This window comes from Salvelinus alpinus, chromosome 32 (genome assembly GCF_045679555.1).
Source record: "Salvelinus alpinus chromosome 32, SLU_Salpinus.1, whole genome shotgun sequence".
NCBI lineage: Eukaryota > Metazoa > Chordata > Actinopteri > Salmoniformes > Salmonidae > Salvelinus > Salvelinus alpinus.
The window spans coordinates 10,293,155-10,319,853 of record NC_092117.1 but is presented as its reverse complement, the minus strand read 5'-3'; the positions used below and the strand labels follow the sequence as shown (position 1 = coordinate 10,319,853).

The 26,699-nt window shown below is 45.4% G+C and overlaps 1 protein-coding gene across 1 annotated transcript; it reads right to left on the bottom strand.

The window, feature by feature from the left end:
- Nucleotides 1-1,182: 1,182 nt before the first annotated feature.
- Nucleotides 1,183-25,733, bottom strand: LOC139562551 (alpha-2,8-sialyltransferase 8F-like). Its single transcript, XM_071380315.1, has 6 exons — nucleotides 25,552-25,733; nucleotides 23,981-24,067; nucleotides 15,628-15,885; nucleotides 15,281-15,364; nucleotides 1,752-2,034; nucleotides 1,183-1,450 (listed from the first exon to the last, which is right to left on the bottom strand). The coding sequence occupies exons 2-6, from the start codon at nucleotides 24,043-24,045 to the stop codon at nucleotides 1,274-1,276; spliced, it is 867 nt and encodes a 288-aa protein (XP_071236416.1). The 5' UTR covers nucleotides 24,046-24,067; nucleotides 25,552-25,733; the 3' UTR covers nucleotides 1,183-1,273.
- Between the last annotated feature and the right edge of the window lie 966 nt (nucleotides 25,734-26,699).

The following is a 26,699-nucleotide window of genomic DNA, read 5'->3' as shown; positions in this document are numbered from 1 at the left end:
AATGTTTTATGATGAGTAAATTGGTCATACACGTTGCTCTATCTAGTAATTCTAGTCGATTTGTGATGGTCGGTGCAATTGTAAACTGTGATTTCTACCTGAAATATGCACTTTTTTCTAACAACACCTATCCTATACCATAAATATGTTATCAGACTGTCATCTGAAGAGGTTTTTTATAGGTTATTGGCTATCAATATCTTAGTTTAGCCGAATTGGTGATAGCACCTGAAGGAGTAAGAAACTGATGGAGTTAGAAAAGTGGTGTATTTTGCTAACGTGTTTAGCTAATAGATTTACATATTGTGTCTTCCCTGTAAAACATTTGAAAAATCTGAAATGGTGGCTTTATTCACAAGATCTGTATCTTTCATCTGGTGTCTTGGACTTGTGATTTAATGATATTTAGATGCTACTATCTACTTGTGAAGCTATGCTAGCTATGCTAATCAGTGTGTGGGGGGGGTGGGGGGTGATCCCGGACCCGGGGTAGAGGCTCGTGAAAGGTTAAAGGGATCTAAGTTGAGAATTTACTAAGTATTCACATTTTTTAGGTCACACGTGTCACCACCTTTGTGAAGTGGGAGTATATGGGCCACCTTCCAGACCCTGGGGATGGTACCAGAAATTATTGTAAGGTAAAAAATATGTGTTAAAGATTCTACAATCAGAGGAGCATAAATCTGCAGCAAGAAAGGATCAAGCAAATTAGCCCCAGTAGATTTTTTTTACATCAATTTTGCACAAGGCATCTAACACATCACAAGTAGAAAGTTGTTGAAATGAAAACAAAGACTCACTAGAATTTGACAAAACTTCCATCGAGCCCAAATAGAGACTGGGATAGGGAAGAGCAGTCGATTGACTGACCAGGGTCAGCTAAACCACATTTTCTTTAAAATAAAAAGCCTGCCAAGATAAAATGCTGATTAAAAGCATCACTTATTTTTTTTTCGCAGTAATGATGCCAGTCTGACACAATGTGCTTAGGTAGGTGTGCACTTGGTGTGCAGTGTGCACACTTAGGTGTGCAGTGGGTGGGTGGTGAATCCCTGCAACAGATAAATGTGTGTTTTGTCATATGGCCGAAACACAATATATACACTCCACTTACCATCAGTAGACTGGCCAAGCCAGCCAGGGAACAAGAGAGAGGGAGAGACATTCTAATATTAAGAAAATGTTTATTTTTTTAATCAAAATAAAACGCTCAACAATAAAGATGGAGTGTGTGTGTGTGTGTATTTGTGCATGAGTGTTTGCGTGTGTTGGTTCAGCAGCGTCCCAGGTGTAGTTGCAGCACTCCCTGTGTGTGTAGCTTCAGTAGCAGTTGGAACTCATCAGGCATGGAGTGGACGCCTTTTTTAGGGCCCACATTGTCATAGTAATGATGGGGCAAAGGATTGTGGTTTAGATCCAGAGAGAAGGGCCAGAAACCGTAAATATGAACCTGACAGAGATAGAGGTAGAACCTTAGAGACACACACACAACACAACACAAATATGCACATACATACATACTCACTCACTCACTCACTCACTCACTCACTCACTCACTCACTCACTCACTCACTCACTCACTCACTCACTCACTCACACACACACACACACACACACACACACACACACACACACACACACACACACACACACACACACACACACACACACACACACACACACACACACACACACACACACACACACACAGTCAATCACTTACTCACTCTCACACACACACACACCCTTACCTCTTCGCAGAGTTCCATGGCGACACTAGCCAGCATCAGCCCGGTGCTGAGGCGTGGCTCTTTTAAGCCCTGCCCTTTCCACTTCCTGCCCAGATTAAGCATGAAATTGGGGTTGAAGAATACCACCTTCTGATTGGGCCTCAGCGGTTGAAGGGCGTGGTAAGCATTCAATGACAGTCCAGTACAGAATTGGTAGCTGAATGCCGGCAGGAGCAGGGAGGCGTTCCCATAAACTGCGACACGATTGGCCAACGGTTGAGGGTCCTTCGTCAGATTGCGGTAACTATGGAAACACGCAATGGTAAGCTAGATAACTTTACTACTACTGATGAACAGAAGCTTTGTATTTATTAGTTTAATAAATCTATATTCAACCACGACAGCAGCCACACTTGATATTGTACAAATTATTTCTTACTTATAGTTAGGCGGGACTTGTGAAGCAAAAGTCACAACTTTAAATCTTTGTAAACAGTATGAAAATGAAGGTCTTAAGTTAAACCATTCGACTGCAATAGTTTTACGAGTGTAAGGGCTGTGGAATAAGGATCAGTTGCTCGTTGGATTGTACAACCCAGAGTGAAGGGTTTGAAAGGATAAGGTGTCTGGTTTTATGCATTGATTTCACTTACAAAACTAAATGTTTTGATAGTTTAAGCAATAATCTAATGCTAATCTTAAAATGTAATTATAGTTATCACATATGGTGATAAAAGGAGGGAGTGTAGTAGACATTTTTTGTGTCCTCTGTGTATCACAAATGCGTGACTTCATGTAGCATATTGTTTCTTGTTATTGTGTTACGACGTTCTGTGACTTTGCTCTCAGGGAAAGTGCTGATAGAAGAACAGAAAGATGAAAGAACACATTGTTACTTTGGCCCAACGCCTATAAACTTTTGTGCAAGGTCATGAGCAGCCTATTGCACCCTGAGAGCAGAGACGCCTAGTTTGTGCATGAGTATAAAGAGTGCTGAAGGGAGAATTTACTGAGTCAGAAATCAGAATATAAATACAGTTCCTGTAGAAAAGGCCCATGGAGTTGGTGGAATAATCCTTTAATTCATGGCCACTTACTCAGCTGGGCCAGGGGCGCTTTAATTAGGTCAGGTGGCAATGACCGACAGATCTCATCCCCATAAAAGAAGGAAAACGCCATCGCATTATATCGCTGCTTTCTCTTCCTTAACTCCGTCTGCTCCAGAAGTTCTGTGCGTCCATGAATCCACACTACTCAGTAAATATACCACTTTATGGTTAAAGGAATTCCTGTCTCAGTCTCATCCATTCCTCTGTCACCTGACTCGTGACCACCTGTTCACCTTCACTATCAGTCATCCTACCTGTCCAGCTACCCACACAGATTCCACTAATCTTTCAATGGTCCTTCGAGCTGGATGATGACTGAACCAAAGACAGGTGAAAAGGAAATGGAGGAGGAGAGGGAAGAATTGTCTCCACTGGAAGGAAGAAGAGAGGAGGAGAGAGCAGCTGAGGGAAAGGTCTTGGAACAAAGGAAATATCCAGGAGCTAAGCCTAAAGCAACAAAGGCTTCATCCTCAACCACCAGCAGCACCAGAAGAACCAGGCAAGCACCTGGTTATCTTAAGGATTATGTGGTCGAGTTTCCGACATCAAAGGGCAAGCCCACCAGAGCTCAAAGTGGTGATGGATCAAATGTACGTTTCAGCCATCAACCATCCCCTCTGAGCCAAGGACCGGAAACTGCGTTGGAGCAGGAAAGTGGTCTACAGGAAGAACCCATGGAGGTGACTCCCACAGCACAGGTCGACCAGCTTCCTGAGGCAGGCTCCGCTCACCCCTTAACTAATGTGAAATCGTCGAGGCACTCTAGACGGAGTGGGAGTTCGACCAGTGGATACCCCTTTGGAAGTGGCCATGGCAGCCGCCATTCACTAGCCCTCAGCGATTCACAGACCTCTGTCCTACAAGAGAGGATGAAACTATTAGCTTTGGAGGAAATTGAGTGTCAGATTGAGGAGGAACGACAGGCTGACAAACGTTGTCACCTATTGGATGTGCAGGCCCGTAGAGCTCTACAGGAACGGGAATTCATTGCCAAGGACCTGGTACAGCAGCGACGGCACCGTCAAGCCAGAAGGGAATTGGAGGAGGCACGGATGGTCTCATCATTCCTGGAGAGGAACGAACAGGGAGTTGACCTGACCACCCCTCCACATGGACCTGACCTGTCTGCCTTTCTTTCCCAATCTGCCCCTCTGGTACAGCATGGCACACAGTCCCCGGAGGCTCCGGGGTCAACAGCCATCACGGAGCACAGGGGACAGGCCGCTCCACCAACACCCTCTATGCCAGTGACACAAGTTAGTATTCCTCCATCTGGACAAAGCATCACTCCTTCGCCTTTCCGCCAATTACCAACCACGGCAAATCATTCCTCTCGTCCAGGCCCAGGCCAGTCCTCAAACATCAGGTGGGAGGGCTCTCACCCAATTCCGGCTGCCACCAATGGAGGGTCTGGGACAGTAGGGGACCGGCCCAATGAGGCCACAGTGGGCTCATCAGAAGTCCCGGGTTTATCCTTCACGCAAGCAGAAGAGGGAGCCAACATTATGAAACTTCTAGTAGCCTCAGCCTATGGAATTCCCAGACCCAAAACTGCCATACTTTGTGAGCGGAAAGGAGAGTGAATTTGTCCTTTTGGAAATGGCATTGGAGAGCCTACTGGGTATTCACAGTCATCTGTCAGAACGCTACAAATACCAAGTATTAATGGATAATTTACGGTTTCCCAGTGCATACAGGCTGGCCCAATCCTTTATGAACTCCTCAACACCATACACTGCCGCTCTCCAGGCCCTGAAGGCGAGATATGGTGAGCCACGCCAGCTAGTCCAGAATGAACTAAACAACATCCTGAACACGTCTCCAATTAAAATAGGAGACCATGTTGCCTTCCAAGAGTTCTCCCTGGCTGTCCAATCCCTGACCTCGATGCTCCAATCTGTTGAAGGAGAAGACGGGAATGAGCTGTATTGTGGTTCCCACGTGGACAGGCTTCTTAGCAAGCTTCCAGTGTACCTCAGAGACAGTTTCATTGAACATTGTTTGAAAAAGGGCATCCTGAAAGAGAGCTCGAGAGCCCTGGCCGCATAGTTGGAGGTGTAGGCAAAGGTGAAGAGCATCACTCACCAGGCCACAATCTCAGCCATAGCCACCGGGGGAAGGAAGGAGTTTGAACGCCAGGAGGGACAGAAAAGGGCAAATCCCACTACCATGTACTTAAATAGTGAAGCTGGGGAGAAGACCCCTCTCAAGAGCAAGAACATCAAATTCCAGCCTTACTGCCCATATTGCAATAGTAAGGGGCACTTCCTTGGCTCATGCCCCAGGGTAAAAAAGCTCACTCAAACTCAATTGAAGGCCTGGATCACTTCAGGCGAGCGATGCTACAAGTGTGCCCGCAGCCATAAGGCGGAGACCTGCACATTGAGGAAACCCTGAAATCGCTGTAAGGAAATCCATCTCACAGTGTTGCATGATGTAATTCCCCAAGCACAGAAGGAGCAGAGTATGCTCATGGTAGGAGCTGCAAAGGAGCTGTACCTCGACCAGCAGAACCGTTCTCCAAGGGTCATGTTGAAGGTGGTCAAGGTCACTCTGCAAAGTGAAGGGAGAAGCATTGATACATTCGCCGTTCTAGATGATGGGTCAGAAAGAACGATCATTCTCACGGCGGCCACCCGTCAGCTAAACCTGGGGGGGACCCCCGAGACCCTTAATCTCAGAACGGTGCGACATGATGTTATCCAAATGAAAGGCTCTGCTGTGACCTTTAGCATTTCACCTTCAGGAAACAGGGACCAATGCCTTCACGGCAGATGGCCCGGTTAATTGGCCGTTTCCCATCTGTAAAATGATTAGCCCCTCTGTTGTCCCGTACCCTCGTAAAACCCCACTTTTCATAGCCATACCTTCTGCCCGAGACGATACCGGGGAGCCGGGGTCCAATGGCAATCCGCTTGTCGTCGATACCTGGAGGTGGTCTTGAGGAGGGCCGACCGGGCTCTCCTCCAGGTACAACAACAGCGGTGGACAAACATCTGGGCAGAAGGTACGCCAACCTCTTCCTCCTGCTTGGGGAAGAGCGGGAGCTGTTACCCCAGGGAACATTCAAAGGGCGAAAGACCTATAGCAGAGCAGGGAAGGGTGTTGCGTGCACCCACACAAGCTGCTGGCTCCAGGTGGTGGGGTTGGTGGAGACCTGGCAGTGAGAGTTGTCTCAAGGTCCTGGTTGGCTCGCTCCGACTGGCCATTGGACTGGGGGTGGAATCCAAAGGACAGGCTGGCCGACAACCAAATGAGGGTGCAGAGAACTGAGGACCAAGGTCGGACCATGTCCACGGGCAGTCCATGGATCCGGAAGATGTGCTGCTCCATCTCCTTGGCCGAGGGTAGTTTGGAGAAAGGAATGAAGTGGGCGGCCTTGGAAAACCGGTCGACCACAGTCAGGATGGCAGTGTTACCCTCAAACGGGGGGAGACCCGTGACAAAATCCAGGGATATGTGGGACCAGGGACGGTGAGGGACAGGCAGAGGTTGCAGAAGGCCAGCCGGAGCTTGCCGAGGAGTCTTGTTCTGAGCACACACTGTGCAAGCGGCGACGAATGTGGAGACGTCATGGTGGGACCATGGTGGGTCACCAAAAGCGTTGTCGCACAAAAGCCAGGGTCCGGCGGGAACCCAGAAGACAGGCCAGTCTGGAGCAGTGGGCCTAAACCAGGACCGCGGAGTGGACCGCCACGTCAGGCACGAAAATCTGGTTATCTGGACCCCCCGGGGTTTGGCTGGGAACGCTGTGCCTCCTGGACCTGTTTCCCTATACCCCAGCTGAGTGCAATTGCCAGGCACGTGGTGGGAAGGTTGGTCTCGGGCTCCGGGGTAATAGCTGTGGGGCTATAACGGCAAGACAGTGCATCCAGCTTGACATTCTTGGATCCTGCCCAATATGAGAGGGAGAAGTTGAACCGTGTGAACAGCAGGGCCCATCTAGCTTGCCTGGAGTTGAGGCATTTGGCGGTACGGAGATACTCCATATTTTTGTGGTCGGTCCATACGATGAATGGATGTTCTGCCCCTTCCATCCAGTGCCTCCATTCCTCCAACGCCATCGTCACTGCGAGAAGCTCACGATTTCCCACATCGTAGTTTTTCTCTGTGGCGTTGAGGCGATGGGAGAAGAAGGCGCAGGGTTGTAGCTTCAGGTCCAGGGAAGAACGCTGGGACAGGACTGCCCCCACTCCTACATCCGATGCATCGGCCTCCACCACAAACTGACGGGAAGGGTCAGGATGAACCAGGATGGGAGCAGTGGTGAAGCGGTGTTTGAGGTCCCGGAACGCATGGTCAGCAGCATGGGACCACGTGAACGGAACCTTGGGAGAAGTAAGTGCTGACACGGGGAAAGCCATGGTGCTGTAACCCCAGATGAAGCGGCGATAGAAGTTGGCGAACCCCAGCAAACGTTGCAGCTGCACCCTGGACAAAGGCTGGGGCTAATCCACCACCGTTGTCACCTTCCCAGGATCCATCTGGACACTCCCAGCGGAGATGATGTACCCCAGAAATGGGATGGTGCAGCGATGGAACTCGCACTTCTCTGCCTTAACAAACAGCTGGTTCTCCAGGAGGTGTTGAAGAACCTGTCGGACGTGGAGCACATGTTCTTGGGGGGAGCGGGAGAAGACGAGGATGTCATCAATGTAGACGAAGACGAACCGGTTCAACATGTCGCGGAGAACATCATTTACCAGAGCCTGGAACACAGCAGGGGCGTTGGTGAGGCCAAATGGCATGACCAAATACTTATAGTGGCAGCTGGCCGTGTTGAAGACTGTCTTCCACTCATCCCTCTCCCGTATCCGCACCAGGTGGTAGGCGTTCCGTAGATCCAGCTTGGAAAACACAGTGGCCCCCTGGAGCGGCTCGAAGGCCGAGGAGATGAGTGGTAACGGGTAGCGGTTCTTCAGCCTTATGTCATTGAGTCCCCGGTAGTCGATGCACGGGCGTAGGATCTTGTCTTTCTTCTCCACAAACAAGAACCCTATGCCGGGAGAGGACGAAGGACGTATAAATCTTGCACGAAGGACGTATAAATCTTGTAATAATGCCTACCCTAGAGAGATTAACAAGAAGTTAACCTCTCTAGGGTAGGCATTATTACAGACATTATTTTAACAGTTTTGGAAACTTTAGAGTGTTTTCTATCCAAATCGACCAATTATATGCATATCCTAGCTTCTGGGCCTAAGTAACAGGCAGTTTACTTTGGGCACGCTTCTCATCCAGATGTCGAAATAATGTCCCCAAGCCATAAGGCTGGTTTACAGTTGGTCTATTGACATGTCAAATCAAATCAAATTTTATTGGTCATATACACATGGTTAGCAGATTTTATTGCGAGTGTAGCGAAATGCTTGTCTGTAGACAGTTGCCGCAGTGACATCATGAACATTCTATTGTTGTCCGGCATCAAACTTGTCCTTGTCGTTATGAAAAGTATAAACACAAAAACGACAGTCTGCATGACCTCAGCAGCCCGGTGGTCCAAATATCATTCCTGCTGTATTTTAACACCAATAAAACCATCCATTTAAAAATGAATACACTTAGTACGTATATGTCAATCTAACCAGGCGACTAAAAGAAACATTCTAAATAATGTTCTGGTACGTTACTAGCTTGGTAGCTAGCTGGCTGGCTTGCCAGTTCAAATAATGACCAGAGCATAGCTGACAACCCTGCAAACAAAAATAAGTCATTAGAACGTCCCCGGAATGTCACAAAATGGTTGACTAAAGTCGTCAGGACGTTGTGTCATCGTCCTGTGGAGGTTTTGTCTAAATATCGGTTTGTTCCCGGGAAGTCCCCAAGGACGATTTTAGAACGTTCTTGGGACATTGAGTCATAGTCCTGTGGAGGTTTTGTCTAATTTCTGGTTTGTTCCCGGGATGTCCCCAAGGATAATGTTTGGATGTTCTCAGGACGTTGTTTCATGGTCGCATGGAAGTTTTTGGTCTACTTCTCGGTTTGTTCCGGGGAAGTCTGCAGGGATGTTTATAGGATGCTCTTAGAACTTTCTGTCATGGTCCCCTAGAGGTTTTTTGTAGTATCCTTTTTTTCCGCAGATGTCCCCACGGATGTGTATAGGACATTCTTAGAAAGTTATGTTCTGGTCCTAGGGCACGCGCAGCCATGTTTTGTTACACATCACCACTTGTTACTGTTGCCAAGCCCATCAAGGCCTGGATTGGTGAACCATTGTTTCATTCACAGCTCTTTGTATGTTGGCAATGTTAGGGACATCCCCCCCATGCACACAGCGCTTTCAACGTACATGGTGTATATTTATTTAAACAATAATTATTATTCAACATGTCCTCATCTGGGATTTGAACTCACAACCTCTTTGTTCATGGCATTCCAATCTTCCTATTACACCACCATGTCTGTCAATTATTGATTTCACATGTATTCCTACACTTTACATTTCAAAGTAACTCTAAACTCTGTTAACTTCTTGCGACTACAGGGGGTGCTGTTCCGAATTAGCATTTTGTCGTCTCCAAATTAAACTGCCTAGTACTCAATTCTTGCTCGTACAATATGCATATTATTAATTATATTGGATAGAAAACACCTTCTAGTTTCATACAACGTTGAAATTATGTCTGTGGGTGACCCAGAACACTTTCTACAGCGAAATCCATGACAGACAGTGAAAGGTCTGAGAGCGAAGCTCTGGTTTCAGATCAGTTTTTAAGGTCTCTGTCTATCCTATGGAACGACACGAACTGCACCCGCCTTCCCCTGGATGTCAGTAACCAATGAGAAGTGGAATGGGCCTTCTAGGTAGCTCTCAGAGGTTATAAAACACCAAGGAGTGAGAGTAGCCCCCCTTTCGACGCTCGCCCTTACGCAGGATGGGACCTCCGGACGCCATTTTCACAGGCTCGGTTATCAACTTGAAATGTATCCGTCTGTAATTTAATTCGATATAGGACTTAGAAACATCATAAGGTAGTTAATTTAAACCGTTTTATAGCAATTTATATCCGTTTAGTGCGATTTTGAGGAATTTCTTTGTTGTGCACTCTGAAACTTTGGACACGTTTTGTGGTCCCGTTCGATCGTTAGTGGATATTTCGAAGGACAGAGGACATCTATCGACCAAAATACGTTTATAACATAGAAAGGATACATTGCCCAAGAATATGATGGAAGAACAGCTCAAAGTAAGCAATATTTAATATGATAAATTGTTGTTCTGTCGAAATATTTTAAACGCATATTTCGCCATTTTGTTTGGTATAGCTTTGGTATAGCTTCACTTGGCGAACCCTGTATTGAAAAGTAAGGATAATTTTAAAAATGTAAATCAGCGGTTGCATTAAGAACTAATTTGTCTTTCGATTCCTGTCAACCCTGTATTTTTTAGTCAAGTATATGATTAGCTTTTAATTAAACTAGATCACTCTGATAGATGACGTCAGACATATTGAGGCTTGATTTCCTAGTATTTTTATTGTGTAACCACGGTTTTGTATGGCTAAATATGCACCTTTTCGAACAAACTGTATATGTATGTTGTAAAATGATGTTACAGGAGTGTCATCGGAAGAATTCTGAGAAGGTTAGTGAAAAAATTAATATCTTTTGGCGGTGGTTACGTTATAGCGCTCTTTGGCTGGAATCGATGCTCTGGTAACGTTTGCACATGTAGTATGCTAACTTATCGATTTATTGTGTTTTCGCTGAAAAACGCTTAGAAAATCTGAAATATGGTCTGAAATCACAAGAACTGGGTCTTTCCATTGCTATGCTTTGTCTATTTTTATGAAATGTTTTATGATGAGTAAATTGGTCATACACGTTGCTCTATCTAGTAATTCTAGTCGATTTGTGATGGTGGGTGCAATTGTAAACTGTGATTTCTACCTGAAATATGCACTTTTTTCTAACAAAAACTATCCTATACCATGAATATGTTATCAGACTGTCATCTGAAGAGGTTTTTTCTTGGTTAGTGGATATCAATATCTTAGTTGAGCCGAATTGGTGATAGCACCTGAAGGAGTAAGAAACTGATGGAGTTAGAATAGTGGTGTATTTTGCTAACGTGTTTAGCTAATAGATTTACATATTTTGTCTTCCCTGTAAAACATTTTAAAAATCTGAAATGGTGGCTTTATTCACAAGATCTGTATCTTTCATCTGGTGTCTTGGACTTGTGATTTAATGATATTTAGATGCTACTATCTACTTCTGAAGCTATGCTAGCTATGCTAATCAGTGTGTGGGGGGTGGGGGGTGCTCCCGGATCCGGGTTTCTGAGGCAGTAAAAGTTAATAATACTATTTTATTTATCATAGTGATTCAAGAGCAGTGGGGAAATGTGAGGTCCTTTTAGAGGCCTAAGGATAAATAAAATGTCTCTATTTTGTGTAATAAAATGTAGTCTTAGTTTTCTATTTCATCTTTTCAATAACTCGGATTTCAGATTTCATCTCTTCAGTTTGTGTTGGAAAGAGAAAGATTAATACTCAAGAAAAACATATCCAATCATGATTTTTCTTTGGTGGTCTCTGGGTAGAAAAATCTAGCTAGCTCAGCCAGACATTGGCTAGGCCTTCAGAAGCTGGACAGAAGGCCTCTGCCATTCAAATCAAATCAAATGTATTTATAAAGTCCTTTTTACATCAGCAGATGTCACAAAGTGCTCTTACAGAAGCCATCATAAAACCGCAAAGAGCACATTAGCTAGGAAAAACTCCCTAGAAAGGCAGGAACCTAGGAATAAACCTAGAGAGGAACCAGGATCTGAGGGGTGGCCAGTCCTCTTCTGGCTGTGCCAGGGGGAGATTATAAGGCCATTAAGGCCAGATCGTTCTTCAATATTTTTGTTCATAGATGACCATTTTATTACAATGTGTTTTGTACTGTTATGATTGGGGCCTACTGGAGTGAATGGATGAGCTGCTTATAATTTAACATGATTTGATGCTGTGTGTGTCTGCTGTCTATCTGCCGGGTCTATGTGTTCGACCAAAACTGCACTCTTTCAGTGGAGTCCACAGGTATTACGCTCACTGTCCTTTCAGCACCAATACCCTGTCACTTTTTTTTTTCGCTATTAGTGATAGTGGTGTTAGGCTACCATAGGTTGTGTAAATGTTAATTTTTTTGCTGTTCGCATTATGTTATGCTGTGTGTCACGTTTGTGTCCGTGCCGGTTTTGTCTCTGTGTGAGCGACAGCCCGAAGCGTGGCCAGCCTGTTTGATTCATTCATAATGTCATCAAAAAGCATTACTCCTCCTTCACTACAACTAGAATGGTCCGACTACAGAAGATACAACGTAGGCTATTGGAAGATTTTTGGATACCTCTACAGTATAGTCACGGTTCGCCACTATTCAGGAGAAACATTAAAACATAACAATATGCCCCATCAACATTAGACAACTGTAGAGAAAACCATCAAATTGCTGAAATAACTAAATGAAATCATTGATGAGAGTCAGATTAACTGATAACTAAAATAGCAGTGCAGATTCTCTAAATGCAGAGATGTATTATAGGTAATGAATGTGTAGGGGACTTTAGAGAATGATACAAACTTTGTGGCACAGCAGAAAGATAAGTGAACCTCAAATCCAGAAGTTGTGAGTTCAGTGATGGGGTCATATTGAAAAGTCATTACTAAGTACTCATGTCAAATGTTATCATATTGCCCATTATTTGGTTGTTGATTTATTTATTTTATCATGTTATAATTTATCAAATATTTTTTACACAATTTTAGCTGTACAACCTCCCGCTTACCTTAAAACCCCTTTAATAACTTTACATATAATGATTTGGGACTTCTGGGACCATCACATGGCGTCCTGATGGCTGGTAAAACAAATGTCATGAGAACGTCTTACAAACGTCCTACCATTGTGGCGAAATCCTGCACGGAGCCTTCACCGTGCGCTGCCACTTTAAGAGCGCGTCAGCAGTAAGGAAGGAGGAAATAAAGACAGCTCGTTCAGCTCTATGGGGAGGAGCTCTTGGTTGGCGCGACAGTTTGATTGTGTGTGCGATGCTGCATAAGTTCTGTTTGTTTTCAGCGTGTGTAGTTCATAAAGTATTTGTACTGTTCCTTAATGACGTCCTGGTAACGTACAGGGAACTACACAAAGGTCCCCCAGATAACCATCGCGTGACGTCCTGAGAATGCCCTATAAAACTCTTGACATGGTTCTCCTCAGTGATGTAACTACACAAAAGTTATCCCTTAACGTCAGTGAGGTAACATCTCGCCAAAACCCTAAGAGGGACCTAATAGGAGCGTCGTCTAATGTCCTTAGGACGTCCCCTGTTTGCTGGGAACGTAGGCTATTTTTGATATTTTTCTTCATTATTCCAGGAAAATAAACTCACAACAACATAATTATTTACTAGGTAAATGCTAGCTTACGGTTATTAGTGTGCCTTGGTTCACAAGACCACTAGAATTCCACTGACTTCTGACTTATAGTTAATTAGCCTTACTTCACAAGACCATTCCAGATATTCAACTACTTCTACTATTAGGTCTACCACCACACTCACCACTACCATATCAGGGGTCTCCGACCTTTACTAGCATGGGAGCTACTTAAAAAAAAGGAAACAACTCGTGACCTACAATTTTGTTTCTAGCTTTCAAAAAGGCACATTCTCCAACTCTTCCCCGGGTCCTTACTGTACAAGAGAAAGTACGCGGGAATGTTCCGTTTTAATGTGCCGGTCTAGCGAGGGTTCTGTACTGCTGCTGCTCATTTCATGGCAAAGTTAGCAAATTACAAATAATATATGCAAATTACATACTTACTCATGATATACTTCTGCCAGGTAAGCCTATTTGAAGTTAACATTTAATTGAGAAGGTTTTGGGGAAAGTATTTCTGTCAACCCACAAGATGGTTATCACATCAACTAGCAACACATGGAGTGATAGACAAACGTGAACACCACACAGGCAGACAGGGACAATATTGCTGGAAATGAATTGGCAGATATTGTGTTAGGTTAGGCTTTTTAAGCCAATAGTGTATAACCAGGGGTGGGATAATGTCAAGAAGGAGGGGAAGAGAAAGAAAGAACAAAGCGTGAGCGTGCTGTATTTCTGATACAGTATATCCACAGTAAAACAAGTACTGTATCAACATAACATGAAAGGCCGCTCAGCAAGGAAGAAGCCACTGCTCCAAAACCGCCATAAAAAAAGCCAGACTACGGTTTGCAACTGCACATGGGGACAAAGATCGTACTTTTTGGAGAAATGTCCTCTGGTCTGATGAAACAAAAATAGAACTGTTTGGCCATAATGACCATCGTTATGTTTGGAGGAAAAAGGGGGAGGCTTGCAAGCCGAAGAACACCATCCCAGCCATGAAGCACAGCATCATGTTGTGGGGGTGCTTTGCTGCAGGAGGGACTGGTGCACTTCACAAAATAGATGGCATCAAAGGGACGGAAAATGATGTGGATATATTGAAGCAACATCTCAAGACATTAGTCAGGAAGTTAAAGCTTGGTTACAAAAACACATGTACTTTCAGAATTGTTTGGCAACCTACTCATAGTTGGGCTACGAGCTACTGGTAGCTCACAATCGACCTGTTGGAGACCCCTGCACTATATACTACTACTACTTCTATTACTACTGCTGCTACTACTACTACTTCTACTACTTCTTATATTACTGCTGCTGATACTACTACTACTACTACTATATACTACTACAGTTTTTTTACTTTAAACTTCAACACTTCTTAGACAACTATAAAAATAATTCTGGCCGGCTGAAACGACTCACACAGTTTTTCTTCATGGAAAATGACCTTCTAGTTAGATTTATTATGATCCCAATTGGTCTCTCTTCCTTTCCTCCCTCTCTCTCCCCTCCCTCCCTCTCTCTCTGTCCCCTCCAGGAGAGAATGACTGCTAACTCTCATTGAAGCCACAAAGTTCAATGCTGACCGCAGTAGTGCAGGCATTGTTTTCAGGAAACAGGTTCCCCTTTAAAAGTGAATGGGGAAATGGTCATATTTGTGTACATATTTTTTTTAAAGACAATCGTGGTACCAATAATTGCTTCTATTACACAGATTATTGAAAAATTCGCACACAGAAGAAGTTATAAGGATAATTCAGTGGCTACTGGCAACCAACAGTACCCAGACGGCCTTGAACTTGAGATACTCAATGAGAGGGCGCAGCACTGAGCTAACCTGCAACGTCACTTCCTGGAGTAGCTCCAACTGTGCATGTTATGTCTACATAAGTTTCCCCCCCGAGACGTCATCTTAGACGCTAAACGCGACATTCTTGGCTTCAAGTGTGCTATTGAGTCTTCAATTAGGAATGAATGTGATCGTCGGCTTTGTCCGTTCATATAGTGAGTCATTGGTCCCCTTCCTCTCTCTCTCTCTCTCTCTCTCTCTCTCTCTCTCTCTCACCCTCTGATCTGACTGGGGTTGATGGTCATCAGGTGGGTTTTGTTCCCCACATCCTTACTGTTGGTGACCGGACCCAGGTTAAACCTAGAGAGAGCGAGAGAGAGAGCGAGCGAGAGAGGAGGGAGGCGAGAGAGAGAGTGGAGAGGGGGAGGGGAGAGGAGGGAAGGAGAGAGAGGAGGCAGGGAGAGTTAGGGGGAGAGGGGGAAGAGGATGGAGGGAAAAAGAGAGAGGGGGAGAGAGAAGTGAAGTGAGGGGGGAGAGAGAGGAGGAGAGAGAAAGAGAGAGATGTTGTTGAGGATGATGGTGGTGATGCTGGTAATGATGATGGTGATAATGATGAAGGTTACCTGATGATGTAATCAGCATTGTCTATCTCTGCTCCACAGCTGCTATTCTGCAGGATTCCTCCGCTTCCCACCACGGCACAATGACCCAACAAACCTTTACTCCAGGGTAAGGCCTTTGGCAGCATGCTGTGTAGTTTCTTGTCGACCGTTTTAAATAGCTTTTGGTTGTTCTCATAGTGGATCTTCTGGCCCGACTTAGTGTTCTGATTGGTCAGGATCATCTCGCCTGTAGCATTACAACAGGAACGTAAGATCACCCTGGGATAGGAGAGGAGAGAGGAGGGAGGGAGGGAGAGCAGGAGAGGGAGAGAGAGCGAGAAAGATGAGATGCTCAAACTCACTAGTGCACATTTTCAATTGGCCATATTAAAACTGTTTAATTTGATCCTGAGTGTAGGTTATTTCCCTGACATCTGGAATCAAGGACTCATAACCCCCAATCTTTAAGAACGGAGACAAATTTGACCCTAACATCAAAACAGACATTTGTGTGAACAGTAACCTGGGGAAGGTTTTCTGTAGTATTATAAATGTAAGAGTTCTAAACTTCCTTAATAGGCACAATGTCTTGAGTAAAAACCAAATTGGATTTATACCCAAACATCACACGACCGATCATATATGCACCCTACACACCCTGATAGATAAACATGTCAACCAAAATAATAACAAAGTGTACGCTTGCTTCATCGACTTCCAAAAAGCATTTGATTCTATTTGGCATACAGGACTTTGGCATACAAGTTATTGAAAGTGGTGTAGGGGGTAAAACATATGACATAATTAAATCAATGGCAATACTTGCAGCATCAAAATTGGCAAGAAAATAACAGAATTCTTTAAAAAGAGGCGGGGCCTTCGCCAGGGTTGCAATCTGAGCCATACACTCTTCAATATTTACATCAACGAATTGCCCACTATTCCAGAAAAATCCTCAGCCCCTGGTGTTAGTCTCCACAATTCAGAGGTTAAATGCCTGCTCTTCGCAGATGAGCAGGCATCTTTAAAAGTGCTTTCCTCACCATCTTAAATAATCATGCCCCATTCAAAAAATGTAGAACTAAGAACAGATATAGCCCTTGGTTCACCCCAGACTTGACTGCCAGAACAAAAACATCCTGTGGCGTTCTGCATTAGCATCGAAAAGCCCCCGTGATATGCAACTTTTCAGGGAAGTCAGGAACCAATATACACAGTCAGTTAGGAAAGCTAAGGCTAGCTTTTTCAAACAGAAATTTGCATCCTGTAGCACTAATTCCAAAAAGTTTTGGGTCACTGTAAAGTCCATGGAGAATAAGAGCACCTCCTCCCAGCTACCCACTGCACTGAGGCTAGGAAACACTGTCACCACCGATAAATCTATGATAATCGATCATTTCAATAAGCATTTTTCTACGTCTGGCCATGCTTTCCACCTGGCTACCCCTACACCAGGTAACAGCTCTGCACCCCCCACAGCAACTTGCTCAAGCCCCCCCGCTTCTCCTTCACCCAGATCCAAACAGCTGATGTTCAGAAAGAGCTGCAAAATCTGGATCCCTACAAATCAGCTGGGCTAGACAATCTGGACCCTCTCTTTCTAAAATTATCCTCCGAAATTGTTGCAACCCCTATTACTAGCCTATTCAACCTCTCTTTCGTATCGTCTGAGATTCCCAAAGGGGGAGAACCTCTAGACCCAAACTGTTATAGACCTATATCCATCCTACCCTGCCTTTCTAAAATGTTCGAAATCCAAGTGAACAAACAGATCACCGACCATTTAGAATTCCATCGTACCTTCTCCACTATGTAATCTGGTTTCTGAGCTGGTCACGGGTGCACCTCAGCCAGGCTCAAGGTCCTAAACGATATCATAACCGCCATCGATAAAAGACAGTACTGTGCAGACGTCTTCATCGACCTGGCCAAGGCTTTCGACTCTGTCACCACATTCTTATCGGCAGACTCAATAGTCTTGGTTTCTCAAATGACTGCCTCGCCTGGTTCACCAACTACTTCTCAGATAGAGTTAGTGGGTCAAATCGAAGGGCCTGTTGTCCGGACCTCTGGCAGTCTCTATGGGGGTGCCACAGGGTTCAATTCTCGGGCCAACACTTTTCTCTGTATATCAATGATGTCGCTCTTGCTCCTGGCCATAATGACCATCGTTATGTTTGGAGGGAAAAGGGGGAGGCTTGCAAGCTGAAGAACACCATCTCAACCTTGAAGCACAGGGGTGGCAGCATTATGTTGTGGGGGTGCTTTGCTGCAGGAGGGACTGGTGCACTTCACAAAATAGATGGTAACATGAGGAAGGAAAATTATGTGGATATATTGAAGCAACATCTCAAGACATCAGCCAGGAAGTTAAAGCTTGGTTGCAAATGGGTCTTCCAAATGGACAATGACCCCAAACATACTTTCAAAGTTGTGGCAAAATGGCTTAAGGACAACAAAGTCAAGTTATTGGAGTGGCCATTACAAAGCCCTGACCTCAATCCTATAGAAAATGTGTGTGCTGAACTGAAAAAGCGTGTGAGAGCAAGGAGTCCTACGAACCTGACTCAGTTACACCAGCTCTGTCAGGAGGAATGGGCCAAAATTCACCCAACTTATTGTGGGAAGCTTGTGGAAGGCTACCTGAAATCTATGACCCAAGTTTAACAAGTTAAAGGCAATGCTACCAAATACTAATTGAGTGTATGTAAACTTCTGACCCAATGGGAATGTGATGAAATAAAAAGTATCTGAAATAAATTATTCTCTCTGCTATTATTCTGACATTTCACATTCTTAAAATAAAGTGTTGATCCTAACTGACCTAAGACAGGAAATTTTTACTAGGATTAAATGTCAGGAATTGTGAAAAACTGAGTTTAAATGTATTTGGCCAAGGTGTATGTAAACTTCCCACTTCAACTGTATATCTCCCTCTCTAACTTTAAGCATCAGCTGTCAGAGCAGCTTACCGATCACTGTACCTGTACACAGCCAATCTGTAAATAGCACACCCAACTACCTCATCCCCATATTGTTATTTATCTTCCTGCTCTTTCGCACCCCAGTATCTCTACTTGCACATCATCATCTACATATCTTTCACACCAGTGTTAATGCTTAATTGTAATTATTTTGCCTCTATGGCTTATTTTTTGCCTTACCTCCCTACTCGTCTACATTTGCACACACTGTATATAGATATTTTCTATTGTGTTATTGACTGTACATTTGTTTATGTGTAACTCTGTGTTGTTGTTTTTGTCGCACTGCTTTGCTTTATCTTGGCCAGGTCGCAGTTGTAAATGAGAACTTGTTCTCAACTGGCCTACCTGGTTAAATAAAAAATAAAAATAAAAATGACCTATGCCTGCTGTCATCCACGGCACATGGCCTACAGCAGAGCCTGGACCTGCTAGAGCAGTACTGCCAGACCTGGGCCCGGGCAGTAAACCCCAAAAAGACTAAAATAATGATTTTCCAGAGAAGATCCAGATCTAGATCAATGTTCTCAATTGGTACAAAATATATAGAGTACTGCACTGTAACGACTGTCGCTTTCCTCATCCTCAGATGAGGTGAGGAGAGAAGGATCTTCGGACCAAAATGCGGAGTCAGGGAAATATGCCATCTTTATTTTTAATACGAAAACTGATGACACGAAAACAAACACTTTACAAAACTTACAAAATAACAAAACGACGTAGAACGAAACCTGAACATAAACTCACATGACTAAACGTAAACTTACGGACAGGAACGTTACATCAAAACACACGAACAGCCAAACAGCCCCGAAAGTGAAAATACATCGACAACGACGAAGACATCACTGGAGACAATCACCCACAAACAAACAGTGAGAATGCCCTACCTAAATATGACTCTTGATTAGAGGAAAACGCAAACCACCTGCCTCTAATCAAGAGCCATACCAGGCAAACCAAAAACAACATAGAAACAGATAACATAGACTGCCCACCCAAAACACATGCCCTGACCAAAACACATAAAAACAACATAAAACAGGTCAGGACTGTTACAGTACCCCCCCCTCAAGATGCGCACGCCGAGCGCACAAGCACAAAGTCCAGGGGAGGGTCCGGGTGGGCAGTTGACCACGGTGGTGGTTCCGGCTCAGGACGCTGTCCCCATACCACCATAGTCACTCCCCTCTTCTGTCTACCCCTTCTAATGACCACCCTAACACTACCTTCCCCTAAATAAACAGCTAGCACCGGGACAAGGGGCAGCACCGGGACAAGGGGTAGCACCGGGACAAGGGGCAGCACTAGAACAAGGGGCAGCACCTGGATAAGGACCATCACCGGAATAAGGGGCAGCACCGGGACAAGGGGCAGCACCGGGACAAGGGGCAGCACCGGGACAAGGGGCAGCACCGGGACAAGGGGCAGCACCGGGACAAGGGGCAGCACCGGGACAAGGGGCAGCACCGGGACAAGGGGCAGCACCGGGACAAGGGGCAGATCCCGGCTGAAGGACTCTAGCAGGTCCTGTTTGGACGGCTCTGGCAGGTCCATGCAGGCTGACGGCTCTCGACGCTCATGGCAGACTGACGGCTCTCTACGCTCATGGCAGGCTGACGGCTCTCGACGCTCATGGCAGGCTGACGGCTCTCGACGCTCATGGCAGGCTGACGGCTCTCGACGCTCATGGCAGGCTGACGGCTCTCGACGCTCATGGCGCTCTGACGGCTCTGGCTGCTCATGGCTCTCTAACGGCTCTGGCTGCTCATGGCTCACTGACGGCTCTGGCTGCTCATGGCTCTCTGACGGCTCTGGCTGCTCATGGCTCGCTGGCGGCTCTGGCAGATCCTGTCTGATTGGCGGCTCTGGCAGATCCTGTCTGGTTGGCGGCTCTGGCAGATCCTGTCTGATTGGCGGCTCTGGCAGATCCTGTCTGATTGGCGGCTCTGGCAGATCCTGTCTGGTTGGCGGCTCTGGCAGATCCTGTCTGGTTGGCGGCTCTGGCAGATCCTGTCTAGTTGGCGGCTCTGGCAGATCCTGTCTAGTTGGCGGCTCTGGCAGATCCTGTCTAGTTGGCGGCTCTGGCAGATCCTGTCTGGCGGGCGGCTCTAGCGGCTCCTGTCTGGCTGACGGCTCTAGCGGCTCCTGTCTGGCGGATGGCTCTGTAGGCTCATGGCAGACGGGCGGCTTTGCAGGCTCATGGCAGACGGGCGGCTTTGCAGGCTCCTGGCAGACGGATGGCTCAGATGGCGCTGGGGAGACGGATGGCTCAGATGGCGCTGGGGAGACGGATGGCTCAGATGGCGCTGGGGAGACGGATGGCTCAGATGGCGCTGGGGAGACGGATGGCTCAGATGGCGCTGGTGAGACGGATGGCTCAGATGGCGCTGGTGAGACGGATGGCTCTGGCCGGATACGGCGCACTGTAGACCTGGTGCGTGGTGCCGGAACTGGAGGCACCGTGCTAATGATAAGCACCTTCCTACTAGTGCGGGGAGCAGGGACAGGGCACACTGAACTCTCAAAGCGTACTCTATACCTGGTGCGTGGTACCGGCACTGGTGGCACCTGGCTGAGGGCACGCACCTCAGGACTAGTACGGGGAGAAGTGACAGTGTGTACAGGACTTAGGAGACGCACAGGTGGCTTAGTGCGTGGGGCCGGAACTGGAGGCACTGAACTGGATACACGCACTATAGGGAGAGTGCGTGGAGGAGGAACAGGGCTCTGGAAATGCACTGGTAGCCTAGTGCGTAATGTAGGCACTGTAGGTACTAGGCTGGGGCGGGGAGGTGGCGCCGGAAATACCGGACCGTGCAGGCGTACTGGCTCTCTTGAGCATTGAGCCTGCCCAACCTTACCTGGTTGAATGCTCCCGGTCGCCCGCCCAGTACGAGGAGGTGGAATAACCCGCACCGGGCTGTGTAGGCGAACCGGGGAAACCATGCGTAAGGCAGGTGCCATGTATGCCGGCCCGAGGAGACGCACTGGAGACCAGACGCGTTGAGCCGGCCTCATGACACCTGGCTCAATGCCCAATCTAGCCCTACCAGTGCGGGGAGGTGGAATAACCCGCACTGGGCTATGCACACGTACAGGAGACACCGTGCGCTCTACTGCGTAACACGGTGTCTGCCCGTACTCCCGCTCTCCACGGTTAGCCTGGGAAGTGGGCGCAGGTCTCCTACCTGCCCTTGGCCCACTACCCTTTAGCCCCCCCCCAAGAAATTTTTGGGAGTTACTCACGGGCTTTTCGGGCTTCCGTGCAAGACGTGTCCCCTCATAATTCCGGTTTCGAGCTTGAATCTCCGGCTTCCATCCACGTCTCCTAGCTGCCTCCTTAAACCACCGCTCCTGGGCTGTGGCTGCCTCACTCCTCTCACGAGAGCAGCGATATTCTCCAGTTTGCGCCCAGGGTCCTCTACCAGACAGGATCTCCTCCCAAGTCCAGAAATCCTTGTTGCTCCGTCGAGCATTCCCATACCGCTTGGTCACATTTTGTTGGTGGGTGATTCTGTAACGGGTGACGCTCTCCTCATCCTCGGAAGAGGTGAGGAGAGAAGGATCTTCGGACCAAAATGCGGAGTCAGGGAAATATGCCATCTTTATTTTTAATACGAAAACTGATGACACGAAAACAAACACTTTACAAAACTTACAAAATAACAAAACGACGTAGAACGAAACCTGAACATAAACTCACATGACTAAACGAAAACTTACGGACAGGAACGTTACATCAAAACACACGAACAGCCAAACAGCCCCGAAAGTGAAAATACATCGACAACGACGAAGACATCACTGGAGACAATCACCCACAAACAAACAGTGAGAATGCCCTACCTAAATATGACTCTTGATTAGAGGAAAACGCAAACCACCTGCCTCTAATCAAGAGCCATACCAGGCAAACCAAAAACAACATAGAAACAGATAACATAGACTGCCCACCCAAAACACATGCCCTGACCAAAACACATAAAAACAACATAAAACAGGTCAGGACTGTTACATGCACACACTATAATTACTTAGGTTTAAAAATAAGCTCAACCTTAATGATGCAGAGAGAAAGCACGGAGGGCGTTCTACGCCAAATTTAAATTTAAATTCCTATTAAAATTAGGCTAAAACTAATTGAATGTGTCATTGAACCAATTGCACTTTATTGCAGCGAGGTGTGGGGTCCACCTGCAAAACAAGATTTCACCCGATGGGACAGACACTCCATTGAAACCCTGCATGCAGAGTTCTGTAAGATTCTCCTACATGTCCAGAGGAAAACTACAAACAATGCATGCAGGGAAGAATTAGGCCAATAACCACTAATAATAAAAACTCCAAAAGAGCAATGAAGTTTTGGAAACATCTGAAATACAGTGACCCCCCTCATATCATTACCAAGCCCTGCAATACCAGTTGCTGAGCAAAGAAAAGAGTCCACTCATCCAGCTTGTCCTTGGACTGAGTTCACAAACCTGTTCTACTAACACACTGAAGCCGCAGGACCAGAACATCCAATTCATCAGAATAAACCAAATTACAACACAGTCAAAACAAAACTACATTACTTATTGGGAAACACGAGCACAAGCACAAAGCAAAATGGAGTGCTATCTGGCCCTAAATCGACAGTACACCGTGGCAAACTATTTGACCATGGTTACTGATCAAAATCTTAGAAAAAAACTTGACAAAGTACAGGTTCAGTGAGCATAGCCTTGCCATTGAGAAGACAAAAGAAAACATGGCCCCCTGTAGACAGGAAAGGCTATGCAACCACTACACCACAGCAGAACCTGAGACAGAGCTGCATTTCCTGACAAAATGTAAAAAATATAAAACAATTAGAGGGTGTCATTTCCCCTTATTCAAGGTTTCAAAGACCTTTCTGATGAGGATAGGCTACCCGTCCTGTTGGGGGAGGACGCAGAGAGCTGTGGTTTGGCAGCGCACTACATTGCTGCCTGACATAAAATGAGGGACAGTGTCTGACAAGACCAACCAACCTACACATGTCCTCTATGCTTATTGTTATTGTTAAATGTATGGTTATTTTGACCTTTGGTTATTGTTGATACTGTTGTCCCGTTGACAATATTGATTATTATTATTAATTATGTTCATATTTTTAAATGTCCAAAGTAAGCTTTGGCAATATGTTCACTGAATTGAATTGAATTGAGAGAAATATGGAATGAACCAAATAGGGTTTAGAGAATGGATGACAATATGTAAACAGGTACTGCGCAATGTCTATCAGACATTACTGACAGAGCTCAGAGAGAGACGTGGTCAGACATTATCTGTAGAGCACAAATAGAGAGAGCCGTGATCATGCATTACCTGTAGTTCACAGATAGGCTACAGGGATCAAATATTACCTGTAGAGTTCTCTCTGGGTGATGTTGGGTCTGTGAGGGCAGTTCATCAACTCTCTAACGTCCATTATTAGAGTCCTCGTGTTGATACTTTAGAGAGGGAGATAGACAGGGAGAGGGGTAGGGGGAGAGAGAGTGAGAGTGAGGAGGGGGGATAGAGAGTGAGGGGGAGAAAGAGAGAGAGAAAGAAAGAAAGAAAGAAAGAAAGAAAGAAAGAAAGAAAGAAAGAAAGAAAGAAAGAAAGAAAGAAAGAAAGAAAGAAAGAAAGAAAGAAAGAAAGAAAGAATGAATGAATGAATGAAAGAAGAAAGAACAGAAACAAACAAAGTGTGAGCGTGCTGTATTTCTGATATATTTTACGGTTAAAATACACCACCGGTCCAAATTTTAAGAACACCTACTCATTCAATGTTTTTTATTTATTTTACTATTTTCTACATTGTGGAATAATTGTGAAGACATAAACACTATGAAATAACACATATTGTCACGCCTGCTTCCGCTCTACCTCTCTGGCGCTCGAGGGCGCCAGGCTGCCCTTCATTACGCACACCTGTCACCATCATTACACGCAGCAGCGCTCAATGGAGTCACCTGGACTCCTTCCCTTTGTTGATTGCCCCGTCTATAACTGTCTGCTCCACTGTTTGTTCCCTGTATCAGCATTAATGTTGTTATGGGTTCATGTCCAGATGCTGTCCTCTCCTGTTCCATGTCCGTTGATAATTAAATGTTCACTCCCTGTACCTGCTTCTCGTCTGCCAGCGTCGACCCTCACACATATGGAATCATGTAGTAACCAAAAAAGTGTTACTCAAATCAAAATAAATGTTATATTTGAGATTCTTCAAAATAGCCACCCTTCGCCTTGATGACAGCTTTGCACACTTGGCATTCTCTCAACCAGCTTCATGAGGTAGTCATCTGGAATGCATTTCAATTAACAAGTGTGCCTTGTTAAAAGTTAATTTGTGGAATTTATTTTCTTCTTAATGCATTCGAGCCAATCAGTTGTGTTGTGACAAGGTAGGGGTGGTATACAGAATATAGCCAAATCCGTAAAAGACCAAATCCGTATTATGGCAAGAACAGCTCAAATAAGCAAAGAGAAACAACAGTCCATAATTACTTCAAAACATGAATTTCAGTCAATGCGGAAAAATTTCAAGAACTTTGAAAGTTTCTTCAAGTGCAGTCGCAAAAACCATCAAGCGCTATGATGAAACTGGCTCTCATGAGGACCGCCACAGGAATGGAAGACACAGAGTTACCTCTGCTGCAAAATATATAAAATATATTTTGATTTGTTTAACACTTTTTTGGTTACTACATTATTCCATATGTGTTATTTCATAGTTTTGATGTCTTCACTATTGTACAACAATGTAGAAAATAGTAAAAATAAAAAATAAACCTTGAATGAGTAGGTGTTCTCCAACTTTGGACCGGTAGTGTATGTATATATTGGAATAAGGATCAGAGAATGGATGGAGTGAAATGGATGGATGGAGTGTATATCAGACAGAGATATTTTCCTCTTTGAGTGTGTGGTGTGTGTTTGTGTGTTAACTTACGCCTTGGCTGAAGTGACAGTGAGGAACTTGAGTCTCAGTCTCTTACAGAGAAAAGCTGCATAACTGTCAAACCCACCACTCCTGACACACACACACACACACACACACACACACACACACACACACACACACACACACACACACACACACACACACACACACACACACACACACACACACACACACACACACACACACACACACACACACACACAGTTCTTATGGTATTTCACAAAACACTTCCACAGATAGCCACTGTTATGTAAATGCCAGTTGAAAAGTACCAGTGGCCTAGCCTTTGCCCCAAGTCAAAGCAGGTCCACTGAGGCCATGGCTTCAGTGACAGTAGAACCGGGCCGTAGAGGTGGAAGCACAAAAGCCTGAGCCTTCTTGGTAAAACACCGTGGTAAGTCCTTAGTGGGAATTCACCATCAAGAGTGTTCGAAAATATACCACTTACATCTGAAATTTGCCCCACAGTTATTTTTATTAATCACATAAAATAAAGAAACGTACCTTTTGTGGGAGTATCTCCTTATGAGTGTGACAGACAACAGAGAAGCAGAACACACCAGAATGAATAGAACCAGATATATATTATAACGCATGGTGACAACTGCCACAATAACCAGTCAAGCATTAATCACCATCAAGTTCCTTCTCACTCCCAAGTTGGTGTTCTACAGAATGAGGTGCTTAATCCTCGTAGATATAGATTTTCTATCATGAACAAGACATCTATCGCCTAACTCATAGATTTGAAATGTATTTTGCATTTAAGGCACAGACACGACCATAAAGTATAACACTATCAGACCAACAGAAAGAGGGAGGGAGGGAGGGAGGGAGGGAGAACGAGACAAAGAGGTGCGAGAGAATGAATGACAAGTTGCCAACAGGGACAGAGCAATGTCTATCAGACATTACCGGCAGAGCTCAGAGAGAGACGTAATCAGACATTACCTTTAGAGCTCAAATAGAGAAAGCAGTAATCAGATGTTACATGGAGAGCTCCGAAAGAAAGAGATTACCTGTAAAGCTCGGATAGACTACAGGGATCAAACATTACCTGTAGAGTTCTCTCTGGGTGATGTTGGGTCTGTGAGGGCAGCTCATCAACTGTCTAACGACCATTATTAGAGTCCTGG